Genomic DNA, 27,143 nt, shown 5'->3' on the forward strand with positions numbered 1-27,143 from the left:
TGGGAGCCGAGCACTTGCTTATCCATCTCATGTCTGGAGGACGGATTTTAACGTGAGGGACGCTGGGAGAATCTTTGTCATTTCATATGTGGTGCGTTTGCATCTTTAAGAACATCTCATGGATTCACATCGTCAGCTGGGTAAAGGGATCGTTCACTCAAAAATATCGCAAACATCCTGTCGTTATTTACTCACCCTCATGTCCTAAACGACATGCCTTGTTTTCTTCTGTGCAACACGAAAAGAAGATATTTAATATCTTTAAATATATAAGAGCAGTTTTGGCATCTGTCAACCTCCAGAAAGAACCAAAACTACACAAAAGCATCATAAAAATATAATGAAGGTACATTTATGAATTTGGCAAATGCTTTTATCCAAAGCGACATTGCATTCAATTGTGGCTGCACAATAAATGTTAAATGGTTAATTGTGATTATTTTGCTCAAAAAAAAAAAAAAAATATATATATATATATATATTTTTTTTTTTTTTTTTTTTCAAAATACACAAAAATTGGGCAAAAGATGTATTTGCTAAAATATGTTTTAAAATTTATTTACAGAAATATATTTTCTACCAATATATGTTTTTGCCCCTTTTTTTAATATTTTCACACACACACACACACACACACATATATATATATATATATATATATATGCATTTATTTTATAGCATTTAAAAATATTTTTTCCCTACATACATTTCATTTTATTACACATGATGAATGAGAGTAAATAATGAATAGTGAGATTGGAAATTGGAAATGTATTTTCTTGTCCTGAAATACATATTTTGGTATATGAAGATTGAAATTTAATTGAGCTTAACAGTTTACATCACATATTTAACATATTTTTAAAATATATTTTGGCCAGATTTTTTTTTTTTTTTTTTTTTTTGCTGTGTGAGTTTCTCACAGATTTAGTTGCAGAAAACAGTGCAAATGACCATGCAAAACAACAATTAAGTAATGCACTATGCAGAAAATGTGCTGTATTGATTTATGAACAAAATGAGGGATTTATTGGGGATTTAAGCTCTTGACATCTGGCAACTGCAACTCTGAGCACTTGTGGAGGCTTGTTACCAATTCATGATAACGCAAATGCCACATTACAATTAAATGTGTTCAGGATACATAACCAAATTAGCAGAAGCATAAATCGTGATTATGATTTAAATGCTATTTATTTTGCAGCCCTACATTCAAGGCACACGTTGTATAAGTTCTTGCCTTCTGTGGGATTTGAACCCATAACCTTTGCAGTGATCTACTGTTACAGTAGATCTGCTACAGGAAGAGCCTAGTTCATAAAAAAGGCACAATATAAATCAAAAGTTACTAAAATTACATGAGAGTGAGTAAATAATGAGAGAACTGGGATTTTAGTGTGAACTATCCCTTTAAAACATGTCTCTGTAGTACCATGTCGTCCATGTTCGCTTGTGAATGTACTTGACGACAGCTTGTGAATTTTGAAACGTCTCTAAACCAGGTCACATAAATGTTGATCACAATATTCCCTTAATTAATTACCATGGTTAGGAAATTCACAGCAAGTACATATGAAATATAAAATATCACTTTCTCTCAAGTTTACAGTTTTTTAATACTCCCTGGATTAATAATTTGCATGTCAAGAAATTAGGAATATTTAGAAAGAATGTATATTTAAAGTTAATTTCATACTGCAAATTAACAGCTTCTTGAAATAATAACAAAAAGCCTATTTTCTGCCAATATTTTTCTTTTCTTAAAGATACTAAACCTTCCAAAGCGATTTCTAAAACTATTTCTGTAACAACAAAATATCCGTTTAATAACGTAATGTGTCTGCTTCACGATCATTCAGCTTACATATGAATCATCTCATTTTTGAATACATGCCGTCAGAAAACATGAGGGCCAGATGTAGTAAAGATGATCATGAACTAATCATTTAGTTTCCCCATCTGTTAGCTGAATCTGTACACACTCATGACACAGGGAAAATACTTTCTGAATGCACTAATGTACTGAGAGCACACGAGAAATGCACCGTGTCGTTTTGCCTTGTTCTGATGTAATTAATGTTCTGTTGCCTTTTACTGTTTGTTTTATTGGTAGAAACCATACTAAACTAAAATGTCTGTATCGAGACCGGACAGCTGACCGGATTTAATGTATGTTTTCTGTAGAAATCATCCGTATCTGTTCTACAGCACTTCACACATGCAGACTGCACATCTCCAAAGAGGATAGTTTGTTTACATCATCCGTCTTCCATATCAGTCGCCGCAGTCTTTCTCTAACACTCCCTTTAATGCTGTTCATCTGCTGCTTGTGTTGGACTGATAGGGGGAGACCAGGGCTCGCTGTCACACAGTTAAAAAAAAAATTTAATTTAAAGATTTATTTACAGACAAAATCCTAAATGTCTTGATTACAAAACCCTATTGCTCAGGAAAAATAGTTCATTTACATGCATGCATTTGGAAAATGCTTTTATCCAAAGAGACTTACATTGCACGCAGGGTTTATATTTTATCAGTTCATGCATTTGCTGAAAAATCAAACTTATGAAAACAGCTGGTGTAGGATTTAACAACTACACTGTAAAAAAAAAAAACAACTCTGAAAAAAAAAACACAATTTGTTGAGTCAGCTTAAAATAATTTGAATTTTAAGTAACCCAGCTGCCTTAAAATTTTAGGTTGATTCAACTCAAATATCTAAGTTGTCACTTAGTATAATTTAACATTTCAAGTTGAATAAACTTTTTTTGAGTTGACTGAACTTAAAATTTTAAGGCAGCCAGGTTAAAAAAATTTTTTAAGTTGACTCAACAAATTGTTTTTTACAGTGTAGTTAAATTCACAAATAAAGATGAAGAACTGGAAAGTAACATTGAGTAAAAACAGTATTGTTTTTCTTGTAAAATGTACTCCAATACCATTTGAAAAATCATTTTTACAGTGTATATGGGGCATGTTGTCACACTACACGATGTAAGTTACAAAGGGAACCTCCTGTGGTAAAAAAACAAAAAAACACTCTTTGTTGAGTCAACTTAAAACAATTTATCCTGCTGCCTTAAAATTTTAAGTTCAGTAAACTGAAAAAGTTTTGGTCTACTTCAAATGTTATGTTGTACTAAGTGACAACTGAGATATTCAAGTTGACTTAACTAAAATATTGGTTTGTTAAATTTAAAAGCACAACTTAAATTCCTAAGTTGTCATTTCGCATTTAACATTCCAACATTTAACATTTAACATTTCAAGTTGACTAAACTTTTTTGAGTTAAAATTTTTAAGGCAGTGGGGTAACAAATTATTTTAAGTTGACTCAAATTGTTTTTTACACTGTGATAGTCATGTTAAAAGTACATTTGTTTGAAATATGCAATACTAGCTAATTCAAAAAATGACAGTAACAAACACAAAAATTGCTAGAGGAGTGTTGGTGTATTTTCACTTTTGACTTGAAACCTTTTTCGCTGTGTGACAACTAGCCCCGGCCTCTCAGGTTTGCATGCAAAATGCTTACCATTCAGCAGAAGCAGCAGAATGACTTCCTGGATTCATATGACATACAATAATTACATAATGTACAGTCGGAATACTGTGGTAAATGACCATTGAATATCATTTAGCCTAACAGAGACATGTAGATGTAAGTCATTGGTTCAGTTGGGTCATGTGACAGTTCTGAAGCCGACAATCACTTACAAAAAAGTACTACATCAATACCCTGGTATTCTTTGAAGTACCTTGGTGTACCATGTAAATACCATGCTGCATAAATATGGTATTGTCATCTAAAACCGTCACTGTACTACGGTAACAGCACAGTACTTGTTTGTAAGCGACAGCTGAGTTCTGCACATTCAGTCCCAGTGAATCTGTAACAGTGATTTGAGTTGAATATCGTCACAGCTGCCTTGCTTAATTTCAATTTGTTTTCCAAAGAATCTACTGTATTTTGCTAAATTGCCTTTGGTATCTTTTATAACGCTGTCGGTTTTGTTCCTGTTGTGTGTAAATGTTTACTTAAAGTCTTGAGTTTGGTTCTAAAATGCTTGTGAATGTATTTCTAAATGCTGTCGTTTTGTTTTCACTGTACAGACTCAACTTTCACGTACTAGTTTGTAGATCTACACAACAGACAAACATAACCGGCTTCTGTGGCGCGAGAATGGGTTTGCGAAAACTTAATGAACTTCTATGAGTAAATCTTTGTGATAGATGATTTTGTGAACTGCATATGTGCAATTAGTGATTCTGCACCAACAAGATTTTTAATTAGTTTAACCAGCAAGACTTACGTGGTCAATTACTCTCACCAGAACGACCAGCACTAACCAGCGTTCATTTAGCTGGGAAAAGTCATGGTCTTTTAGCAAGAAAGTTGCTAGTCTTGCTTTTACTACCAAAATCTACTTAATTTTATCACCACAGACCAAAATATTTGCTTTTTGAATGTTAAATACTTGTTTGAGGAAGAAATCTTAGCTTGGCGCTTCTCAGAAACCAGGTTGACCACATTATTTGCCATCTATGGAAGCTGTTTTTCACCACAAAATAAAAAAATAAGAAAGGTAATAGCGACTTTATTTCACAATTCTGAGCTTTTTTTACTCACAATTCTGACTTTATATCATAATTCTATGTTTATTCGGAGTTTATATCTTGCAATTCTGAGTTTGAGTTTATATCTCATAATTCTGACTTTTTATATTGTAATTCTGAGTTTTTATCTTGTAATTCTGAGTTTATCTCATAATTCTAAGTTTGTCTCTAATAATTCTGACTTTATATCTCAATTCTGAGTTTATATCTCGTTATCCTAATTCTGAGTTTATATCTCGTTTTTCTGACTATATCTCATAATTATTACTTTATATCTCATAATTCTGAATTTATATCTCAGAATTCTGAGTTTATATCTTAGAATTATGAGTTTGAGTTTATATCTCATAATTATGACTTTTGTATATCATAATTATGACTTTATATCTAGTTATTCTGAGTTTGAGTTTATATCTCATAATTCTGGGCTTATATCTCATTTTTCTTAATTTATATCTCATTTTTCTGAGTTTATGTCTCATAATTATGACTTTATATCTCGTTATTCTGAGTTTATATCTCATAATTCTGACTTTATATCTCATAATTGAGTTTATATCAATTGTTGTTGTATCAGAATTGTGAGAAAAAAAAGTTATAAACTCAGAATTACCAGAAAGTCAGAAGTCTGAGTTTGTATCATATTTCTGTTTATATATCACAAATTTGAGTTTATATCTTAGATTTAGTTTATATATTGTAAATGCAGATCCTGTATCTCAGAATTCTTTTTTTTTGTTTTGTTTTTTTAGAATTGTGAGTACAAAAATCTGAACTGTGAGCTATAACCTATTCAAAGTTAGTATTCTGAGTTTGTATCCTGCAATTACGAGCTTCTATTTTTTTTATTATATGTTTATATTCGGATGTTTCTCCCAGTAATTCTGAGAAAAAGATTAGAATTGCAAGACATAAGCTCAGACCTCTGACTTTCTCTCCATTCAGAGTTCACACCTAACAATTTTGTTTTCATTTCTTTCTTTATTTAAAAAGTAATTGCGACTTTTTTATTTTCTCGCAATTCAGACTTTTCTTCTCAGATCTGTGAGATTTAAATAAAAATCACATTTACCTTTTTATTCTTTATTCCCGTGGTGGAAACGACCTTCCATAGTCATCTTTAAACGAGCGCATGAATCCAGCAGAAGGAAAGTTGGCGATACTACACGGCCCGCGCATGTCACACATCCTGCAAGCCTTAAGTTTCTTGTCTACGTGTGTTAAGTGACTTTTATGCGATTCACACTGACAGAAATGTTGTTTTACAGCTAACACGCCACACAGCTTTAGCTAATGCCATTTTATCATCACACCTATGTTTACGCGACAGTCTCGGATCAAATCCACGACTGCTGTTTTTCACAAATGATGAGCACTGTTGTCTTTTATTTTTCTTCTCAAGAAAGGTAAATGCTTGCCGGCATGTTTTGAACCGCTGAATGCCATATCTATATAGCTTTTGATTATTATGTAGCATATCCGTCGTGTAGTCACTCAGATCCATGAGCTCATGGGCAAATGTACAATAAACTTTGTATATCAGAAAGTTCAGATGCTGCTGTCGTTCATGTTCATCTGATGATGTCTCGCTTCACTAAAACAGTTTTTCTGACCTGAACATGTTTTTGTGGGCTTGTTATCACATGAAAGTGGAAGTTTGTTATGTATGTAATGGAATTGGTCCATTAGCAGCCTCTTGAAGTGTGCATAAATCTTGCACACATGCACTTTCATGAATATATGCGTGAAGAACATGAGTGTGAAATAAAGCATCACATTTAGCATGACCTCCAATGCCACATTCAGATGTGGGCGGGGCATCGCGTCATTTAAAGCGTGATGGATGCCGAGCGTGACATCGATGAAGACTGTGAATGCAGATGACCTGATGTGCTCTGTGTGAATGGAGCCGGATGTTGCCGGAAGGGTCCGAAGGTCCCAGATGCATTGAATGAAAGCTGAGTGTCTAAGAGAAAGCCAGTCCTTTTCCTCCAGGGAGTGATGCTTAATGTGTGTGTTTGAGAGGTTTTCTTCCAGTCAAGACATTTGTAGTGAAGGAAAGAGATAATATTTCCATATTTCCTGAAATGCATGCAAAATTAAAGCAGATTGGTGAGAAGCACATTTATGATCTGAGCTCTTCACTAAAAGTGTGGAAACACTTCATTCTGAGTGTCGAGGGACAGAATTGTACGTTCTTTTGGAAGTTTTTAGGACAAAAAAACAGATCAAGGACACCGAAGATCCTCTGAGAGACGCTGTCCAGAAAACAGCAGGAACACAGATGCTTGATCATGCCTCACTGTCTTCATCTTTTGGTCCTTCTGCTGGTTTATCCTCCTCAAGGTAAAGCACAGCATCTTTAGAGAGTACACATCACTAATGCAACAAGGAACGCATTCATGTTGAAAAATATTTTTAATGCATTTTATGAAAAAAATAAATAAAATCTGGGTCATATTTCTTCCCAAATTCCAGAGGGGGAAATTAAATTATGTATTTATATATTTACTGTGAATAAAAAAATCTGTAGAAATCTGATAATGTTCTGACAGAAAATTACCAGTACCTTTTCTATTAACTTTCAGACATTTCCTTTAACCATTTAACATAAAACAATGAAATGTGTGTTAAAAATAAGTTCCTATAAAAAAATCAATACAGAAAATGCCTTCATAACATGGTACAGTATATGGTGCCAGAGGTATTTAGAGTTTTATTTATTTATAAAGAAAATTAAGCCTAATTTAATTAAGAAACATGAACATGTCATGAAAAATAATGAAAATGTCACAATGCAAAAATAAAAATTAATTGTTCTAAAAAAAAAAGAATGTACTTTGTTTAAAGTATTAACTATATTTAAATGATTGAATGTGTTTACTTTTGTATTAGCACAGAATTCAAAGGAGAAGGGTTAATTAACACTAAAACTAAAACCATAAAATATGTTTATGTAAATAAAACTGAACTGTAAAAAAATGACATGCAAACAAAAAAACTTAAAATTTAAAATTTTATTTGCATTTAGTTTAACTTGATTTACCAACTCAAAGTAAAAATACAAACAAAACAAATGACATAGACATTTAAAATAATAACAACAACAATGACAAAAACAACAAAATTACTAAACATTTAACTAAAATTAAAAATATCACAAAAATATAAAATATAAAAATTTAATTAAATTCAAAATATTTATAAAAATTGTAGTATTGTCTTTTATCCATTTCTGTTTTGTTAAAATGTTATGGTTTTTATTTTGTTTTATTTATTTATTTTTTGCAAGTTAATGAGTCCATATTGCATTCTCTTATGACTTATGATTGCAGACTTTGGTTCCCATATAAATCTGAGCATTTCTTCTAAAACCAGATTGTTTTGTTTTGTTTTCTTATAGGAGAAACATCAGAATAGCAGATGTCTCTATTTGATCTCTATATATCTGACTATTAAAAATCCTGTGCATGTGCATTTTTTTATGAAGACTGTTTTTTTCTTTTTTCTTCTTCATCTCTAGTCTGTTGCGGTGAAGTTCAGGCTGAAGACCGTCTGCTGAGGTTTCTGCTCACAGGATACAGTAAACTGGCCCGTCCGGTTCAGAACATCTCTGATGTGGTTCACGTCCGCTTTGGACTGTCCATCGCCCAGATCATTGATGTGGTACAATATGCATTTCCTGTAGGAAATACACTGATCTCTCTATAAGCCAGCAGATGGCATCCAGATGTAAAAGTGACACTGCCATGACACATTATAAATGTAATCAAACTCTTCCTGTACTCAAACTCATTTGTTTATATCAAAACATTTTGCAACAAACTTCAGATATAAGCTGTTGCATGTATTTTATATCCAGACATGATTCGTTTCCCCTTTTTTATTGAAACTGCAAAAATTATTTCCAAGCTTATTTTTGGGGTTTGATAACATCATCTACTTCCTCATAAACAAATTTGCTCTGGTGTTGTAATAGCCCATTTTGTATTTTACAGATCACGAACATAATAGTCAAAGCATTATGCTGTGGTTGTTGCATTAAATGTCACGGTTATTTTATGTCTCTCATCAGGATGAGAAAAATCAGATGATGACCACAAATGTGTGGGTGAAACAAGTGAGTGTTTCCCTGTTAAAAACACGCTTCTCTGTCCTGCTCTGACTCATCCTGATTCCTGAAAGCTCATGTAATCACGGCCTTTCTCTCCAGCAGGAATGGCACGATTACCGGCTCCGCTGGAGGCCCGTGGACTATGAGAACATCACCTCGATGCGGATACCGGCGCAGTTCATCTGGAAGCCCGATATAGTGTTGTATAACAAGTAGGTGTTCAAAAAAAAGACACCTGATTAACCGGCTGCAGTTACAAACCGACTCCATAGGGGGCGCCACAGTACGATACGTTCTGCATCAGTCTGTGTGTGCATTTTACAGTTAGGCTTTTATTTTACATTTTATTAATGTATAAAAGTGTAAACCAGCATAATTCAGATGTATCATCTTTTAGGGTTCATTTATTATATTCTCTAGAAGAAGCAACAGCATAAAAATGTGATTCAGGGGTTTTAACTGAAGGTGACAGAATGCAGCATGCTGTTTTTGGGATGTCACTGACATTTAAGCTCTTTTAATATTATTAGAAGATGATTTTAATATAACCATTTGAGTCAAAACTGCATATAGGCTAAATTGGTTTATTTTTATATTTTGTCACTTACTAACCACATCATTATAAACCCTGTTTTACTCTCTTTTTTTCCATTGAAAATAGCTAAATGGAATAGGAAAATTGTTTTCCATACAATGAAAGTGAATATAGACAGATCAAAAAAAAATAATAAAATAAAATAAAAAAGTAAGGCAAAAAAAGTCCATGATATGTTAATGTGAGGAAAAAGGCATTATTCACTTAATATTTTCCTCACTAGGCCCCAAAAGCCTCCATTAATAAACCTAAAAAATAAAAATAAATAAATAAAATAATAATAATAATAATAATAATAATAATAATAATAATAATAATAATAATGGTAAAAAAAAAAATATTTGGGGGAAAAAAACAGAAATAAAAAATGATTTATTATTTTATCTTATTTTATTCGATCAACATTATTATTTTAACATATCAACATTTCTCATTTTTGTTTAGTTCAACTTGAAGTACTAAAATAAATAAAAACTAAAACTACATAAAAATACAATACAAAAATACAAAAAGCTATACAGACATAAAAATTATAAAAATGCATAACATACAAGTTACTAAAGCTTTGACTTAAATTAAAGTGAAAAAAATTAAAGTTAGTATATCAATAACACTAAAATAACACTAGCGTATATTGAAGAAATAAAATTTCTAAACAACATTTGAAGAGTTCATTTTGAACAATTTATTTTGATAAATTATCAATTTATCAAAAAACAAAAATCATGTTTTTTCATTGTGCATTCCAGTTAATCTCAATCAAACTGCAGTTGTGTTATTTTGATTAAGTAAGAAAAAATACAGCTAACTAACACGATAAAACACAATAAAACATAATAATATATAAAAACATGAGTAAAAAAAAACAGTTATTTGTTTTTGCAAGGAAGCCTTCATTTTTATTTTATTTTATTTTATTTTATTTCATTTTATTTTATTTTATTTTCGAGCATTGTATAACATGGACATGGGAATGCTCTCCAGGTATTTTAAACTTCCTTGGGTGTGACTTGTGTCTTGACACATATTTACAGGTGTTTGAAAGACTTGTTTATTTAAAGTTAGCTATCTTTTGTAAATATTGAATGGAAAAGACCAATGAGAACATTCTTCAAAAATCGTGCTTGAAAATGTTTTGTGAAGGCACAAGTAAAATGAAGAGCTGTATGATGTTGTGTTTCTGCAGTGCAGACGGTGATTTCACTGTGACTCACCTGACCAAAGCTCACCTGTTCCACGACGGACGAGTGACCTGGATCCCACCAGCCATCTACAAGAGCTCCTGCAGCATTGACGTCACATTCTTCCCCTTCGACCAGCAGAACTGCACCATGAAGTTCGGTTCCTGGACGTACGACCGCGGCAAAATCGATCTTATCCGCACGGCCGACAGCGCAGACCGCATGGACTACTGGGAGAGCGGCGAATGGGTGATCAGCAGCGCCGTCGCCACATACAACCTCAAGAAATACGAGTGCTGCCCTGAAGTGTACGCCGACATCACCTACTCCTTCATCATCAGGAGACTGCCGCTCTTCTACACCATCAACCTCATCGTACCCTGTCTGCTCATTTCGTGTCTGACCGTGCTGGTCTTCTACCTCCCGTCCGACTGCGGAGAGAAAGTCACCATGTGCATCTCCGTCCTCCTATCGCTCACTGTTTTCCTCTTGCTTATTACGGAAATCATTCCATCCACGTCTTTGGTGATTCCTCTGATTGGCGAATACCTGCTCTTCACCATGATATTCGTCACGCTTTCCATCATCATCACCGTGTTTGTGCTGAATGTGCATCACAGGTCGCCAGAGACCCATTCGATGCCTGAATGGGTCCGTAGGTTCTTCTTAGACATCATGCCCAGGTTCCTCTTCATCAAGAAGCCTCCTGTGTTGCAGAAGAACTTGCGAAGAACATCTGTTGATTCTCGGAAGAGGAAGAAGAGCAGCACTGCTTCTGTGTGGGATGACGAAGAGAAGAAGGAATCAGGTTTATCCATTCCTATGAAGAGAAACTTGGTGCATTCTGCTTTCATGCATCCATTTGCATCAACATGCACAAACACAGGCCGATCAAACACTCGCTCACACAGTGTGGAGATCAACATTGGAGAGCGAGATAACGCCAGCGCACGTTATCGCTCACGTAGCGTCCAGTATTGTCATCTGCACGAACAGGATCAATGGACGCCCTCCAGAAAAATCTCCAAAATGAGCAGCACTGGAGAACATCCACAATTCACTCCATCTCATGCTACACGACTGGCCATTGAAGGAGTTCAGGACATCGCTGATCACCTGCGTGTCCAACAAGCTGATTTGTCTGTACGTCTGTTATGTGATTTCCTTTTGAGTAGCTTAAACTTGCTTGACTTTTATTATATCTCTTGACATCACATTTACTTTTGATTTGGATGTGAGTCACATTCATCAAACTACAGGACTATTTAAGTAAACTTAAAAAAAAAACATATTTTATTTACATTTTTAAACATAAAAAGTGAAAAAAAAAATGTTTTAATTATTGCATGACATATTGCAATAACTTAATTGCAATAAATTAATTATAATAACTGCAACATGTGCAAAATGTAATTGTATTGCAATAATTAAAATCATGTGTGTGTGTTTACATTATACTGTATATTAAAATAAATGTAAAAAAACATAATACTGTGTTGATCTAAAATAAAAAAACATTTATGTTTTAATAATGTTTTTAATAATACATTTGTAATTATTGCATGACAAAATTCCGTTTTTTGTTAACATTTGTCAACATTTGCCAAACTGCAGGGCTATTTAAGTCAACTGCAAAAAAATAAGTAATTTTATGCTGATTTTTAAACAAAACTTGATGTTTAATTAAAAATGTCCATGTTATTGTATTTTTTAATTATTGCATGACACTGAAAAAAATAAATTGCAATAAAGTAATTACAATAATTGCAATAATTAAATTGCAAAAAAATATATATATTTTGCAATAATAAAATCATTATATGTATGTGTGTTTACATTATATATTAAAATCAGTTTTAAAAACATAAAATGTTTATCTAAAATAAGAAACATTTATGTTTAATAATGTTTTTAATAATTAATTTTTAATTATTGCATGACAAAAATACAAGGAAATTAAACAAAATTGTTTGTCTAAAATAAACATATCCATGTTTCTGTCTTTTTTGTACATTTTTAATCATTGCATGACAAATGGTGACCTTATTTACATCTATATTCTCTCTCTCAATAGATAGATAGATGTGAATTTATAAGGTCAATTATAAATTTGAATACAAATATATGCGTTTTAACATAAAATGAGGTGGTTGGCATTTTATAAATACTCCGTGACCACAATGTTCTTTGTTTATTTCAGGTGAGGGAAGAGTGGAAGTATGTGGCCATGGTCATCGATCGCCTCTTCCTGTGGATGTTTATATTAGTGTGCATTCTGGGTATTGTAGGCCTCTTCCTCCCTCCATGGTGGGCTGGAATGATCTGATGACCATCTTCATCATGATGGAGTCAATAAAACCCCACAAAACACACAGATCTGGAGCTTATGAACATCACAATGCTTATTGTATTTATAAAAATACTTATAAAATTGCTTATAAAATTGTAGATGCTGTTTTCTTCTCATTCTTCTGTTGTTTATATTCTTGTTAATATATTGTAAACGTTGTTAAAATATTATCTGATGGGTGTAAATTAAATGTGCAATGAATGTATTATCATCAATGTTTGACATTCCCAAAGGTACATTTTTTTCTTAGAAATAAATAATTTTGAGGTCTCTTATTATTATTTAAAGAAACAAAACTCCTCACACATTAATATATTTTAAATCAATATATTAAACTAGATAGTAAAGTTCGTAGACAAACTTTAAGTTGGCTTGAAAAAGCCTAGCCAGAAAGTTTTAAATGTTTTAAGTTAAGTTTAACTGTTTTCAGTTTAAAATAGTTTGAAAGATTAAAGTCTGAATGTTTTGAAGGCAATGCAGTCTATTAGAAAAATAGTTAGATGTGGTGTCGCTGTGTGGTTTGCTAGGTTACTCAGGGTGGTTGCTAGGGTACCTGGGGTGGTTGCTAGGGCGGTTGCTAAGGTGTTGCTGTGTGGTTGCTAGGGTACGCAGGGTGGTTGCTAAGGTGTTGCTAGGCAGTTTCTAGGGTACTCAGTGTGGTTGCTAGGGTGTTGCTATGTGGTTGCTAGAGTACGCAGGGTGGTTGCTAAGGTGTTGTAAGGCAGTTGCTAAGGTACTCAGGGTGGTTGCTAGGGTGGTTGCCATAGTGTTGCTAGGCGGTTGCTAGGGTACTCAGGGTGTTTGCTAGGGTGTTGCTATGCGGTTGCTAGGGTACTCGGGGGTGGTTGCTAAGGTGTTGCTATGCGGTTGCTAGGGTACTCGGGGGTGGTTGCTAAGGTGTTGTTAGGTGGTTGCTAGGGTACCCAGGGTGGTTGTTAAGGTGTTGCTAGGCGGTTGCTAGGGTACTCAGGGTGATTGCTATGGTGTTACTATCATGTTGTTACCATGATTAGCAAGTTTAACATGTTACTAGCATGTTACTAGCATGTTTGTAACATGATTAGCATGTTACTAGCATGATTTTAGCATGATTAGCAAGTTGCTAACACAATCAACATGTTACTAGCATGTTTCTAGCATGATTAGCATGTTGTTATCATGTTTCTAGCATGATTAGCACGTTACTAGCATGATTCTAACATGGTTAGCAAGTTACTAGCATGTTTCTAGGATGATTAGCATGTTACTAGCATGATTCTAACATGGTTAGCAAGTTACTAGCATGTTTCTAGGATGATTAACATGTTACTAGCATGATTCTAGCATGATTAGCAATTTGCTAGCATGATTAGGATGTTGTTATCATGTTTCTAGCATGATTAGCATGTTACTAGCATGATTCTAGCATGGTTAGCAAGTTAATAGCATGTTTCTAGGATGATTAGCATGTTACTAGCATGATTCTAGCATGATTAGCAAGTTGCTAGCATTATTAGGATGTTGTTATCATGTTTCTAGCATGATTAGCATGTTTCTAGCATGATTCTAGCATGATTAGCAAGTTGCTAGCGTGATTAGGATGTTGTTATCATGTTTCTAGCATGATTAGCATGTTTCTAGCATGATTAACATGTTACTAGCATGTTACTGGCATAATTAGCATGATTAGTGTACTGCTAACATGATTTAAATAGATTAGAAATATTAGATGAGTTTGAATGAACTAAATGCATTAGTAATAGTACATAGAAGTGAAGCTTCATTTAGTCTCAAAGGATTCTTGAAGTTTAGATTTGAATTTTGTCAGTTGGAGTTTGAAGAGTGTTGGCTTAAAAGCTCTAGGAGGAGATACGTTTTAAAAAAGGGTCTCAGAAGAAGAAGAAGACGAAGAAGAAGAAGAAGACGTTTAAATACAATATCAGTAAGTTGGCTTTTTCAACTTAATACATTAACACGGTAAACGATTTGTCCTTTATTAAAGATGCAAACCAAAACAGTGTAAAATATACAGTAACAAAAAAAGTATATGCATACATTAAAAGATTTTACTATGATAAAAAAAAAAAAAAAAAAAATTCTAGTAAACGCTCTTCCGGTCTTTCCGGTTGAACAGATGATGAACTACATTTCCCACAATGCACCAAAAATTGCCAACAACTTCCCAGGAAGTGTTTATCACTGACCGCTGCCAACATGGATTTAGCAAACCAGAGTTTGGTGAATTACATCTGATTCACTGACTTCTTCGGTTGTGTTTGTATGAATATAATTGTATAAATATCGTGATCTTCACTGGAGCTCATGATTGTTTACGTTGTTCAGTGAGCGCTGAAGCTAAGCTAAGCTAAACTAACTGTACACAGTGTTGTGTTTGTGATGTGAGCTGGTCAATAGTCTGTTATTGAGGATGTATACTTTATTATCGGGTCTCTACAAATATATGTTTCAAAAGGACGAGTATTGCATCCTGATCCTCGGTCTGGACAATGCAGGAAAAACGGTAAGACTAGTTAACGAATAGTTACGCTTCCTTCACTTTTACTATACTAGTAGTAGTTAAACTATTAATAAAACAGTTCTGAGTCAGTAACATTTTTGGGTTTTTGATGCACAAAAATCGTGCCTAGGAAGGTGCTGTCTAGGTAGAATTTGAGACTATAATGCTCACTAGTTAGGTAGCACACTAGGTTTTGACATTAGAGTGCATCTGTTTTTGTGTTAGTTATTTAAACCCTACATTGAATATGGTTTTTGTGTTCTTTTCCTGAATATTTCAGACTTTTCTGGAGCAAACAAAAACTAAATTTAGCAAAAACTACAAGGGCATGAACCTTTCGAAGATCACGACTACAGTGGGTCTCAACAGTGAGTGATGCAGCTGTAAAACTGAATCAAATGAATTGCAGTGTGAGCTGTGGTTTGATTATTTGTTTCGTTTAATGTTTCAGTCGGCACCATTGATGTGGGAAAAGCTCGTCTGATGTTTTGGGATCTTGGAGGACAAGAAGAGCTGCAGTCATTGTGGGATAAGGTGACACACTTTTACTAAATATGATCATGATGTTGTCATTGCCTCTGGGGATTTTGTTATTTTTGCATTGTGAATGCATTAAATGGTCATTAAATCTGTTTCGAATATTATATTGATCATGTTTTATCTGTTTCAGTACTATGCAGAATCACACGGTGTCATCTATGTCATTGACTCCACCGACGAGGAGCGACTGGGCGAGTCAAAGAACGCTTTTGGTGAGTTTTGTACATTTCTTCATAGCATTTTGATGAGCTTTTAATCAACTGCTCCCATGCAGAACTTTTTTATGTCAGTAGATGAGATGATTGGATAGTTTCATCAGTCTTTAAACCGCGTGTAAACACAGAAACTGCAGCTGTAGGCCTGTTGCAATGATTGGTTATTCAATCAAATTGATTGCAATTAGTAAAGATAACCACAAAAATTGTGCACATTTTGTCATCCAAATAAGGGAAATTTAAGCATTTAAAGAAATGCATAATTTCCATAATACTGTGTCTCCTTTTTCTAGTGTATCACTGAGAAGTGGGAGAGTCATAATTTGGTTTCAAGTTAAGAATAAAGTATGTAAATACTTACAATTTACAAAAATAGTCATGTCTTCCTTTCATATGAAATGTGGGTTTGTTTATTCAGACTGTATTCATTATATTATTTATATAATTATACAAATATATAAATAAATCATATAGGCCTATCTTATAATTTTTTATTATATATGATTCCACATTTTCTGAAAGTCTAAAAAAGGAGTCGACTTAACATTTTTTTAATTATTGCATGACATTGAAATAAATAAATTGCAATAAAGTAATTATAATAGTTGCAATTTAAGCATTTAAAGAAATGCATCATTTCCATAATATTGTGTCTTCTTTTTCTAGTGTATCACCGAGAAGTGGGAGAGTCATAATTTGGTTGCAAGTTAAGAATAAAGCATGTAAACATTTTTTGCAGTTGACTATTTAAGTCAGCTGCAAAAAATAAGTAACTTCATGCTGATTTTTAAACATAAAACTTGATGTTCAATAAAAAATGTCCATGTTATTGTATTTTTAATTATTGCATGACATTGAAATAAATAAATTGCAATAAAGTAATTATAATAATTGCAATAATTAAATAGCAAAAAAGTAATTATTTTGCAATAATAAAATCATCATGTGTATGTGTGTTTATATCATATATTAAAATAAATGTAAAAAACATAAAATGTTGATCTAAAATAAGAAACATATTCATGTTTAATAATGTATTGTATCTATCTTATATATTTTTTTATTATTTATGATTCCACATTATCTGCAAGTCTAAAAAAGTCTTAATTCACCCTTCCACAAATTAAGATCTTAAATCAGAACCAAAATAAAGTCTTTCATAAAGTCATGGCATTAAATTAAAAAAAAAAAAAAAAAAGAATTTCTTTCTTACTATTGTTTTGTTTTACAATACAAGTATCTAAACATCCTTAAATCAAGATATATTTAAAAGATTTAGAAATTGTCAAGATGCATTAAGATGCAAAGTGTGTGTAAAAAAAATAAATAAATAAAGATATGAAATCTGACAAAAGGAACAAAATGAAGTGAGTTTATGCTTAAAACAAGAACAAATATTTATCAATGGAATATGATTTTTTAATTTTTTTTCCTTTGAATTAAGTAGATTTTTCGTACTCATTTGCTGTTATTTGTTTTTTTTTTTTAATCATAAACATTTCATTTTAATCAATTTCACAGAAATCAAGAAATCTTTGTCTTTTTGTTTCTCCAGTAAATGTAGTTTGATATATGAAACTTTGAACATTTGCACTGGAAAACAAGACAAAAATACTGAGGATGAATGTACTAAAGTTATTTCCAAATTCTAGTATTTAGAAGGTTTTTTTTTTTTTTTTGTAAAAAGTTCAAAGGTTGTTTAGGTCTGTATTTGCCTGAAGTGAAAAACTATTATGAACTAAGCAAAATCAAATTGATCATGTTGGTGGAACCTGGTCAGTTTCCACCAAATGTTGATCAGGCTTGAATCAGTGTCTAATGTGAAATGACTTGATGTTCCTGTGATACAGAGAAGATGATCAGCAGTGAAGTTCTGGAAGGAGTTCCTCTTCTTGTGCTGGCCAACAAGCAGGATGTTGAGGTATGAACCCCAGACCATCTGTGTTAGAAAACTTAAAAACTGTCATCTCCCAGTGGTCTGTAGGTGGTGCTGTGCTCCTTTATTTCCACACTGAGTTCACAAACGGTCCTGACCGTATTGCTTGTCTTGTGTTCATCAGAACTGTCTGTCTGTGCCCGACATTAAGACGGCTTTCAGCGACTGCGCTCCCAAAATTGGTAAAAGAGATTGTCTGGTGCAGCCCTGCAGTGCTTTGTCAGGGTACGTCTGGCCTCCTCTGACTCATTTATTATTCAGTGTTCTGTGTGCAAGTTGAAACCCTGCTGTGTTCAAGCACTCAAAAAAAAACACATGTGATGATGTAGTTCTGAGAAATCCACAGAAAACAACAAAAACTGTGTATTGCTCAAAATCAATCTCTAATGAGTTGGTGATTTATAATATTTGCTAACACTTAAAGCTTTTATGTATAATTACAATGCATTACGTTGTAAATAAAGGTTAAATACATTCTAATAGCATTAAAATAGAAGATTTATGCTTTAATGCATTATATATTTTAAAGGTTTATTATAATGAATTATAACTGTGCTTACAATTATTCATGAGGTCATACAGTGTTTTTTTAAGGTGCATTACAAGGCATAATTTATGTATTAAAACTTTTTTTTCTAAAATATTATATGTAAAGTGTTACAGAATTGCATATTGTGTTAACAATAAAAAAAAATAATGAAAATGAAATTATTTTAAAGCATTACCATAATCCATGTTTTGCACTTGTCCCTTTACATCTCAAGAATGTTAAAACAGAATTTTTTTTATGATTTCAGATTTAACCTTTGTAATAATAATGCTGACGGAATTGAGAAGTTCACTTCTGCAAATAAACTCAAAGCTCTGATTCAGCAATTACACAATTTGCAAATTCACATGCTTGCTTTTTAGTGGTCAAAAGTTTGGAATAACAGCTTCCACAAAAATATTAACTGTCTTCAACGCTGATAATAATCGGAAATGTCTTGTAGCAAATCAGCATATTAAAATGATTTGTGAAGGATCATGTGACACAGAAGCCTGGAGTAATGATCCTGAAAATTCAGCTTTGATCACAGAAATAAATTACATTTTACAATATATTCACATAGATAACAGCTATTTAAAATTGTAATAATATTTCATATTTTTTATTTCATTTTTGATCAAATAAAAACAGCCTTGATGAGCAGGAGAGACTAAAATACTAGAAAATCTGAATTATTCCAAACCTTTGACTAAATATTGCTGTTTATCTTATGTTATTTAATGCAAAATTATTTATTTTAAATATTATTAGTCCTTAATTATTTTTTTAACTTTATCACATATAGTTTTTAACTTTCTGGTGCATGTTTGTTTGTGTTTTTCAGGCAGGGCGTGAATGACGGCATTGAATGGATGGTCAAATGCGTAATCCGGAATATTCATCGCCCACCCAGACAGAAAGACATCACATAGAGCTTCATCTTCATGTGTGTGTGTGTGTGTGTGTGTGTGTGTGTGTGTATGTGTGTGTGTGTGTAGAGTGTTTTTCTGTAAATTCAGAGAGTGGATGCAGTTATCATACCACATGTAAGTTATGACATTATATTTGGGTGACATTCAGAGTTTGATATGCTGTGAAGCTGCAGACACTGTAGATATTTCTATGCTAAACTGACACTAGTTTTGTTTTCTGATTAGTTTTTAGGTTCTCTGCTAAAACCTTTTTTTTTAAATCACCCCTTCAGATTAAATCAATCATTTCTGAACATAATGAAGGCATTCCTCAAATCCTCATGGCATTTCGAGAGGTGTTGTTTTTAAGACCCAACAAATCACAACCCAATTTCTAATTACTAAACAATTCTATAATAAACAGCAGAGATGGAAAAGAAAGCATTTGTGTCTCGGTTTAATTTGCACGACAGATGTTTTCCCAACCCGTACAAATCCAGGAAATTCCTTATTCTGTCAGGACAGGGTTGTATTGATTTACTTTTGTCTAAGCTGAATGCATTTTGCATGAAGGCAGCAGTGAATCAATAAGCGCTGCTCATAAAATGAATGTTTTTACAGCAGCTAGCGGCACATCTGTGGACTCGGACACTTCAACCTATACAATATTACGTGTGTGAAAGAGTCAATATAATGTTGAACGTGTGCCAACTCTCTCTGCTCTGAATGCACGTATCTTTAAGACCTCGAATCAGCAGACAGACCCAGTTTAGAGACGCAGATGTCATGTGTTTAATCAGCTGATAGACATCAGTAGTGCTGTTGCTTATATTTAGTGTGAGGAGTTTGTTCAGATCTCTAACACCAAGTTTTAAAGTTCGGCACATATACGAGTGTTTGAGTCCGATGATCTAAACTGGCTTAAATCAGGCAGCTCCCTGGTGCAGTTGTTTTAGGACACCAGACTCAAGTGAGCTGCTCTTTGCACGCAATCTTTCGGCAGAGGCATGAATTGTGTATGAAGACTTACGTAATAGTGCATCAGTGGATCTGGGATGGAAGTATAATATTAGTGCTGGCACTTTGGGTTACTCTGCAAAAAAAAAATGCCATTTTAAATCAGACATATTTTTAGTGGAAACAAAATTAATTTTAGAGATTTTATCTTTGCAATTACCCTTTTTCACCCCATTGCAAATAGTTTTTATTTTTCTCTCTCTCTTTTTCTTGTCTGTTTAATTTATTTAATTGTATTGATTATTTTATTCACTCACACTTTGGGTTACTCTGCAAAGAAAAAAAAAGTGTTTTGCAGTATTTTTGTCTTGGTTTAAATATTAAATATTTTTACTGGGGAAAAAAAATAATTTTAGAGAGTTTATCTTTAGAATTACCTTTTTTCACCCCATTGCAATTATTATTTGTTTTTTTGCCAGATGAAAACATACTTACTTGTATTGATTATTTTATTCACTCACACTTTGGGTTACTCTGCAAAGAAAAAAGTGTTTTGCAGTATTTTTTTTCTTGTTTTAAATATTAAATATTTTTACTGGGAAAAAAATAAATTTTAGAGACTTTATCTTTAGAATTTTTTTGCAAATAGTTTTTTTTTTTTTTTTTTTTTTTTTTGCCAAATGAAAGCATCCCAGACTTTGAAGTTTTTTATTTTTCTTACCTGTTTAATTTATTTAATTGCACTGATTATTTTATTCAGTCACAATTTGAGTTACCCTGCAAAGAAAAAAGTGTTTTTCTGTTTACTTAATTTTAGAGTTTATCTTTAGAATTATCTTTTTTTCCTTTTTCTTTTTTTTGCAAAAAATGAAAACATTCCAGACTGATTTTTTTTCCCCTTTTTCTTATGTTTAATTTATTTAATTGTATAGATTTTTTAAAAAATATATTATTATTATTTTTCTTTTTTTCTATTAGGACTTGACCATTATTTGCTGCCCAAATGTTTAAAAAAAAAAAAGATTCAATTTGCATGCAACAATTTTCTAATTTTATTCCATCTTAATTTACAGTCTTGATCCATTCCATTAATCGCAGCAGTCTGATGTATGTACATGTCAGTTTCAGATCAATAGCTGATTGGAAGTGATCTAATGTTGTGCAACTGAACCCAATACAGCTTTTGTCTTGTCAATAATATATTGATTTCTCCAAAACCTTATCGACAGGACCAAAGATGTACAACACTCTATTTAAACAGACATCAACATCTAGAAACATCTACCAGATACAGCAGCCCAAAATGCTTTAGAATTAGTCTAAAAAATATTATGTAACGAAACATCAAAGCAAGCAAATAAATGTTACAAGACCTTTTCTCAACCCAAATGATTTGTTTTTAGTGCCGTGCTCAGATATATGCATAACGTATTTAAAGGTGTATGCGAGCAGTAAAAAATAGCTCTTGTTTCCAAGACAACAGCACTACATCACTTTATTATTGTCTTTTTTTTTCTGTTTATCTCTTGATCTGACAAAATAGCTGGTTTGTAAGCGATGCCATTTCTCTCTTCATCTCTCGTCCTCTCCACCTTCACCTCCTCCTCCCTCCTCCCTCCACCTCCCATCCATCATTCCTCCCCTGATAATACGGACCACTGGTTGTGCGTCACTCCTTCAGTGCTTCACTCCGTTCATCTCTCCGCTCAGCATCCATCCGTCCTCCTCCGGCAGCACTATGGACAGCACAGTTTCAGGTAAGATCCAGAATAATCTCTGTCTGCAGGAAAGGATGCTGAGAGACTAGGGAGATTTTTTTAAAAGCATGAGTTATTGCACGAGATTGCATGACCTGCTGTAGAATCACTTCTTTTAGCGTGACATTGGCGCTGGTGAACATGTCCTTTGTTAGGCATGCATGCTCTATAATAAGATCATTAATGGACGGATTGTTTTCATATGGGGAGTCTCTGTTTGAACAAGACTGTTATTGTGTGCTGATGCTCAACACTGCAGATGTTGGGCTATAAAAAACACAGGTTCATTCGGGGGGTAGCAGTGCTGCAAAATGTGGCGCAATATTGTTGATGCGACTGTCTGGATGGCATTCGAACATCTCACGCTGACTTTGATAAGACCTTAGAAGGAACCTTGAGCAGCCGATGACCAGAAATGCTTTGCAACATAGGTGAAATGTAGAAGTGGGGGTGTTTGCATTGTTTTGCATCTGAAATAGCTGTGGGGCTTATATAAATAGCAGTAAGTTGTGCACATTATATTGTGTGGTTTGCTCTCATGTCCAATAGACACAGCAGGATTTGCTTTATCTTTGCTATCTCAGCCTTCTTGCAAAGTCACCTGTCCTCTGAGCTCATGGGTAATAAATAAACGTGCTCTGCACGCAAACTCAGAGGAGTAATGAAAAAGCACCATTAGCTACTGTAATAAACACTAACATTATGGTCTGTTGCTTTTGCATGCATTTGCTCATAGTGTTGGCGATTTGAGGTTCCTCAAGTCATGGGATCATGATGACAATGAGTTTATATTCACACAAAGTGTGATGACCAAATCAATAATGCATGAATCAGGTTGAGGGTGGGGTTTGAGTGCGTCTACCACTGCTTGGTAACATGCATGCATTTATGCACTTGCATCCCTTATAAAATATTTCATGAAGCAATACTGGTCAGTTCAGGGAAGTACCTTTAGATTTCTGTAATACAGACTCTCCCTTCCTGTTTACGAATAACCTCACATGCAATTTTAGTCAAGTTTTCAACAGACATTTAGAAACATCATCTCATCTTTTTACAGGGAACCAATGTTCATGGGTTTTTTTTGTTGTTTGTTTTTTTTTTAATATTATTACAAAAAAATGGTCACAATGCAATAAAACCAGTCATAACCAGTCTTTTTTTTTTCTTTGAAGTTGAGGTTTATACATCATCTAAAAGGCTGAATAAATAAGCTTTCTATTGAAATCTGGAATCTGAGGGTGCAGAATAATCTAAAGACTGAGAAAGTTGTCCAAATGAAATTCTTAGCAATGCATCTTACCAATCAAAAATTAAGTTTTGATATATTTCCGGTATGAAATTTACAAAATATCTTCATGGGAATAGATCCCATGAATAGATCCTAATGATTTTTGGCATGAAAGAAAAAATCTATTGACCTATACAATGTGTTTTTGGCTATTGCTACAAATTAAGACTAGTTAATTAATTAATAACTAGTGTTTAAAATCATAGCATGCTGTAGACCAGTGGCGTCTATATTTTTCTCCAGTGCAAGTTCTGGTTAATTCATTGCATGCATATGCATCACTGATTTGTTATCATATTTACTGTACTCTCGTTCTTTTGCAGCCTACTCTGAGAAGCTGAGAGAGATGTCGGTGTTGTCTCTCCTCTGCTCATGTTTGTATTCCCAGCCTCATCCCAACACCTTCGGTCAGTTTGAAGGTAGGATCTTCAATAGCCAAACGGCCAATGATTTGAAGGCCTTACTAGAGGAATATTTGGGTTTGAATGTCCTCATCATGTTTTCTTCACAGATATGGAGGTGAAGTCACTGAATAAGCGAGCTTCTGGCCAGGCGTTTGAGGTCATCCTGAAAAGTCCAACTGAGCCGTCTCCAGAGAGACCCCAGACGCTGGCACTGCCGCCCCAGAAGAAGGAGCCTTCACTGGGGGAACTACAGAGGAGGCTGGAGGCTGCCGAGGAGAGACGGAAGGTACAGAAAAAGTGCCATGCCTTTTGAACACTTGTATTTCTAGGAGAATTAATCAATAGGATGCTTCTTGGGGAACACATCCAAATGACTAGAATAACATTTAATTATCATATATAAGATTCTCTAAAAATAAAGGTTATTTATTGGCATCGATAGTTCAGTGAAGAACCTTTAACATCCATGTAGCCTTTGTGGAAGAAGCTTCTTTGGAGTATTGGATAATGTTCTTCAAACTAATAGAAATGGTTCTTTTAGGAACTGTTCGTTCAAAGGTTCTTTGAGGAACCCAAAAGATGTTACCATGGGATATGAATATGGTAATCCATTACTACCATGGTATTGCCATAGCACAACAGTCTTCTTTTTCCCACTTTCTGGCTTCTCTGCAGTTTTTAAATGTCAGAGAAGTTTTCTTCAGTGTCTCACATTAAATTTGTCATCACCTTTCTGCACTCCTTCCTGTAGTCTCAGGAGAAGCAGGTGCTGAAGCAGCTGGCAGAGAAACGGGAGCGTGAGAAGGTGGTGCTCAACAAGGCCCAGGAGGTCAACAACAACTACAGCAAGTTGACGGAGGAGAAACTCAACCACAAAATGGAGCTGATCCAAGAAAATCGCATGGCCCGTCTCAATGCTCTCAAGCAACGTCTGAGAGAGAAGGTGAGTCCATCAGGTTGTCTTTAATGAAGTCAGTCATTGCAGTGTCCAACGTCCCATTCAAAAAGCCTCTTCAGAATATTTGTTCAGGTGTCTTGTAAATTCCCAAAAATCCATGACAGGTTTTCATTCAGGTCTGAATCCATTTTGCAAAACAGGATATCATATTGTGCTTTCTTAACTATATATGGCAACACTGAGGATACAGCTTTTGTAAACAATGGGCCAAAGGGTATAAAGCATGCTAATTTATTTCTGCCACACATATTGCAGTGCTTCTTGTAGTCCTTGTAGTGTTAATAAAAAGACTTAAAAAAGAGTCTAAAATTCTAAAAAGAAAAATAGTATAGAGTATACTGTTTTATTTTGACATGTTTGCATAATGAAGAAACATGGCCTTTTAGCATACTACAGTTCCTGTTGCATGTTGTTTTTCTGCAGTAACAGGTTTGCAGCTGTACTTTACTGTCAGTAAAAAGAGAACTATTCCTTTTCCTTTCCTGGTTACTACAAAACAGTTTTATTATACTGTCTATCTTTTCATTGTCAGGAGCTTCACGCTGCGGAAGTCCGTAAGAATAAGGAACTTCACATTGAGCTCTCTGGCTGAGGACACTCTTTGACGCCAGAGCCGCGAGACGTCCAATCATGACTGCGTTTGGAGAATATCTCGTTCTCTGGCCACATTGTCTTAAGAGGTCATATCAGACTCACCTTATCAGTTTTCCTTCTCAATAAATGTCTGAGCGTATAACAGCATCCCACATAACACTACGTGGACAAAAGTATGTGAGCACCCAAACAAAGCACCCGTATCACTGTAAAACACAATTTGTTGAGTCAGCTTAAAATAATTTGTTATCTGGCTTCCTTAAAATTTTAAGTTCAGTCAACTCAAAAAAAGTTTATTCAGCTTGAAATGTTAAATTATACTAAGTGACAACTTAAGTTTAGCAAACACAAATATCTAAGTTGTTACTTAGTACAACTTAACATTTCAAGTTGACTAAACTTATTTTGACTTGACTGAACTTAAAATTTTAAGGCAGCAGGTAACAAATTATTTTAAGATGACTCAACAAATTGTGTTTTTTTTATTTTTTACAGTTTTCAGAAGCATGGGCATTAATTGTAATTTTTATCCTTTCTAGCTATTCCAACTTTTTTTTTTTTTATCCCAAAGGTATTCAGGTCTGGAATTTCTGTAGGCAAGTCAAGATCTTTCACATTTCTTGATGAACCTTGACTTGCGTGGTGTTCCTAAATCAACATCTTTTGTTGATCCTAGAACAACAACCAGTCCTTAAATTATGGCTCAAATCAGATGGAAATTGTAAGCTGATAAGAATGTCCATCTGAGCCAAACCCCAAACAAATCCTATCACCTATTCCTAAAATCTGATGCTGATCTGTGACGGGATACTTGGCAGAATCATAAGTCACCTGCTTAGTGCACAAGGACAAGGCTGAAACATGCCATTTAAAACTGTTAAACAATTCACCATTACGTCATTGTTTGGAGTAGCATTAAAATTAGTAAATATTCTACTAGCCAGGCACGTTTATTAGAAAGAGGTGTCCACATACTTTTGGCCACAAAGTTTATCTGCCTGTTGAAGAAAACAACTAAGACCATGTTAAATTCCAAGATGAACTTGTTTTAGATTGGCATTAGTGATACGTTACTAACATGATCTGATTAAGATGGTTGTTGTTGCCAATAGACCAGTGGTTAATCTCAAACCGGCATGAGACTGTCAAAACATACCTTATGCGTAACCAGCAATGGTATAATCTGGTCATTTAGTCTGGCCTCAGTTGTTATTTAGCAGGGCAGAATCTCACAAAACCAAAAACATGACTGTATCCACATTTTCACGGCACTTTATAGAATGATTCATTCACGTTGGTAGTTTAGGTGCATTTCAAGGGTCACTGACTCAGATTTGTTGGTTTGTTTTTCAGTGACCTTAAGAGAAATGTCTAAGCTATATGCTGCTAACTGATTCTGAAAACCATTTAAAATAAGATTAAAGCATAAGTTCGTAATGAGGCGTCTCTGTCATTTTTGCAACTGAGAAAGCATCCAACTGATTATGGCAATTTAGTGTCTCCTGAGTATCTGTGAATTTTCTGTCTCTTGTGAGTTTTTTTGATTGTCTATGACCAAGTTTTGCTATCGAGTAAGAAAATTACTGACCTAGTGGTCTCTGAATATAGTTTCTAAACCATTATGATTATATTGCTGCTGATAAGACTCATATGCAATCAAGTACTGCTAAATCGAAAGCGGAGTAAAATGAGGGTGT

General features: G+C 33.9%; 3 protein-coding genes across 4 annotated transcripts; all 3 read left to right on the forward strand.

Annotated features, from left to right (window-relative positions):
• Positions 1-354: 354 nt before the first annotated feature.
• On the forward strand, positions 355-12,828 carry LOC127167141 (neuronal acetylcholine receptor subunit alpha-4). Its single transcript, XM_051112986.1, has 7 exons — positions 355-448; positions 8,117-8,283; positions 8,693-8,737; positions 8,834-8,943; positions 10,513-11,654; positions 12,708-12,724; positions 12,796-12,828. Exons 1-7 carry the CDS (start codon positions 355-357, stop codon positions 12,826-12,828), a joined length of 1,608 nt encoding a protein of 535 aa, XP_050968943.1.
• Positions 12,829-14,983: 2,155 nt separating this feature from the next.
• On the forward strand, positions 14,984-19,672 carry arfrp1 (ADP-ribosylation factor related protein 1). Of its 2 annotated transcripts, XM_051112577.1 has the most exons (7): positions 14,985-15,357; positions 15,635-15,722; positions 15,806-15,888; positions 16,025-16,106; positions 17,960-18,030; positions 18,170-18,270; positions 19,419-19,672. In XM_051112577.1, the coding sequence occupies exons 1-7, from the start codon at positions 15,265-15,267 to the stop codon at positions 19,504-19,506; spliced, it is 606 nt and encodes a 201-aa protein (XP_050968534.1). In that variant the 5' UTR covers positions 14,985-15,264; the 3' UTR covers positions 19,507-19,672. The 2 variants fall into 2 exon arrangements, with proteins under 2 accessions (XP_050968535.1, XP_050968534.1); XM_051112578.1 differs by lacking the exons at positions 17,960-18,030; positions 18,170-18,270; positions 19,419-19,672 and adding an exon at positions 16,403-16,929 and having other exon boundaries at positions 14,984-15,357.
• A 2,384-nt stretch (positions 19,673-22,056) lies between these two features.
• Positions 22,057-26,883, forward strand: stmn3 (stathmin-like 3). The gene is made up of 5 exons (XM_051112579.1): positions 22,057-22,199; positions 23,814-23,909; positions 24,002-24,180; positions 24,646-24,837; positions 25,385-26,883. Exons 1-5 carry the CDS (start codon positions 22,181-22,183, stop codon positions 25,442-25,444), a joined length of 546 nt encoding a protein of 181 aa, XP_050968536.1. The 5' UTR covers positions 22,057-22,180; the 3' UTR covers positions 25,445-26,883.
• Positions 26,884-27,143: the final 260 nt, after the last annotated feature.

The sequence above is a fragment of the Labeo rohita genome, chromosome 6 (genome assembly GCF_022985175.1).
Source record: "Labeo rohita strain BAU-BD-2019 chromosome 6, IGBB_LRoh.1.0, whole genome shotgun sequence".
NCBI lineage: Eukaryota > Metazoa > Chordata > Actinopteri > Cypriniformes > Cyprinidae > Labeo > Labeo rohita.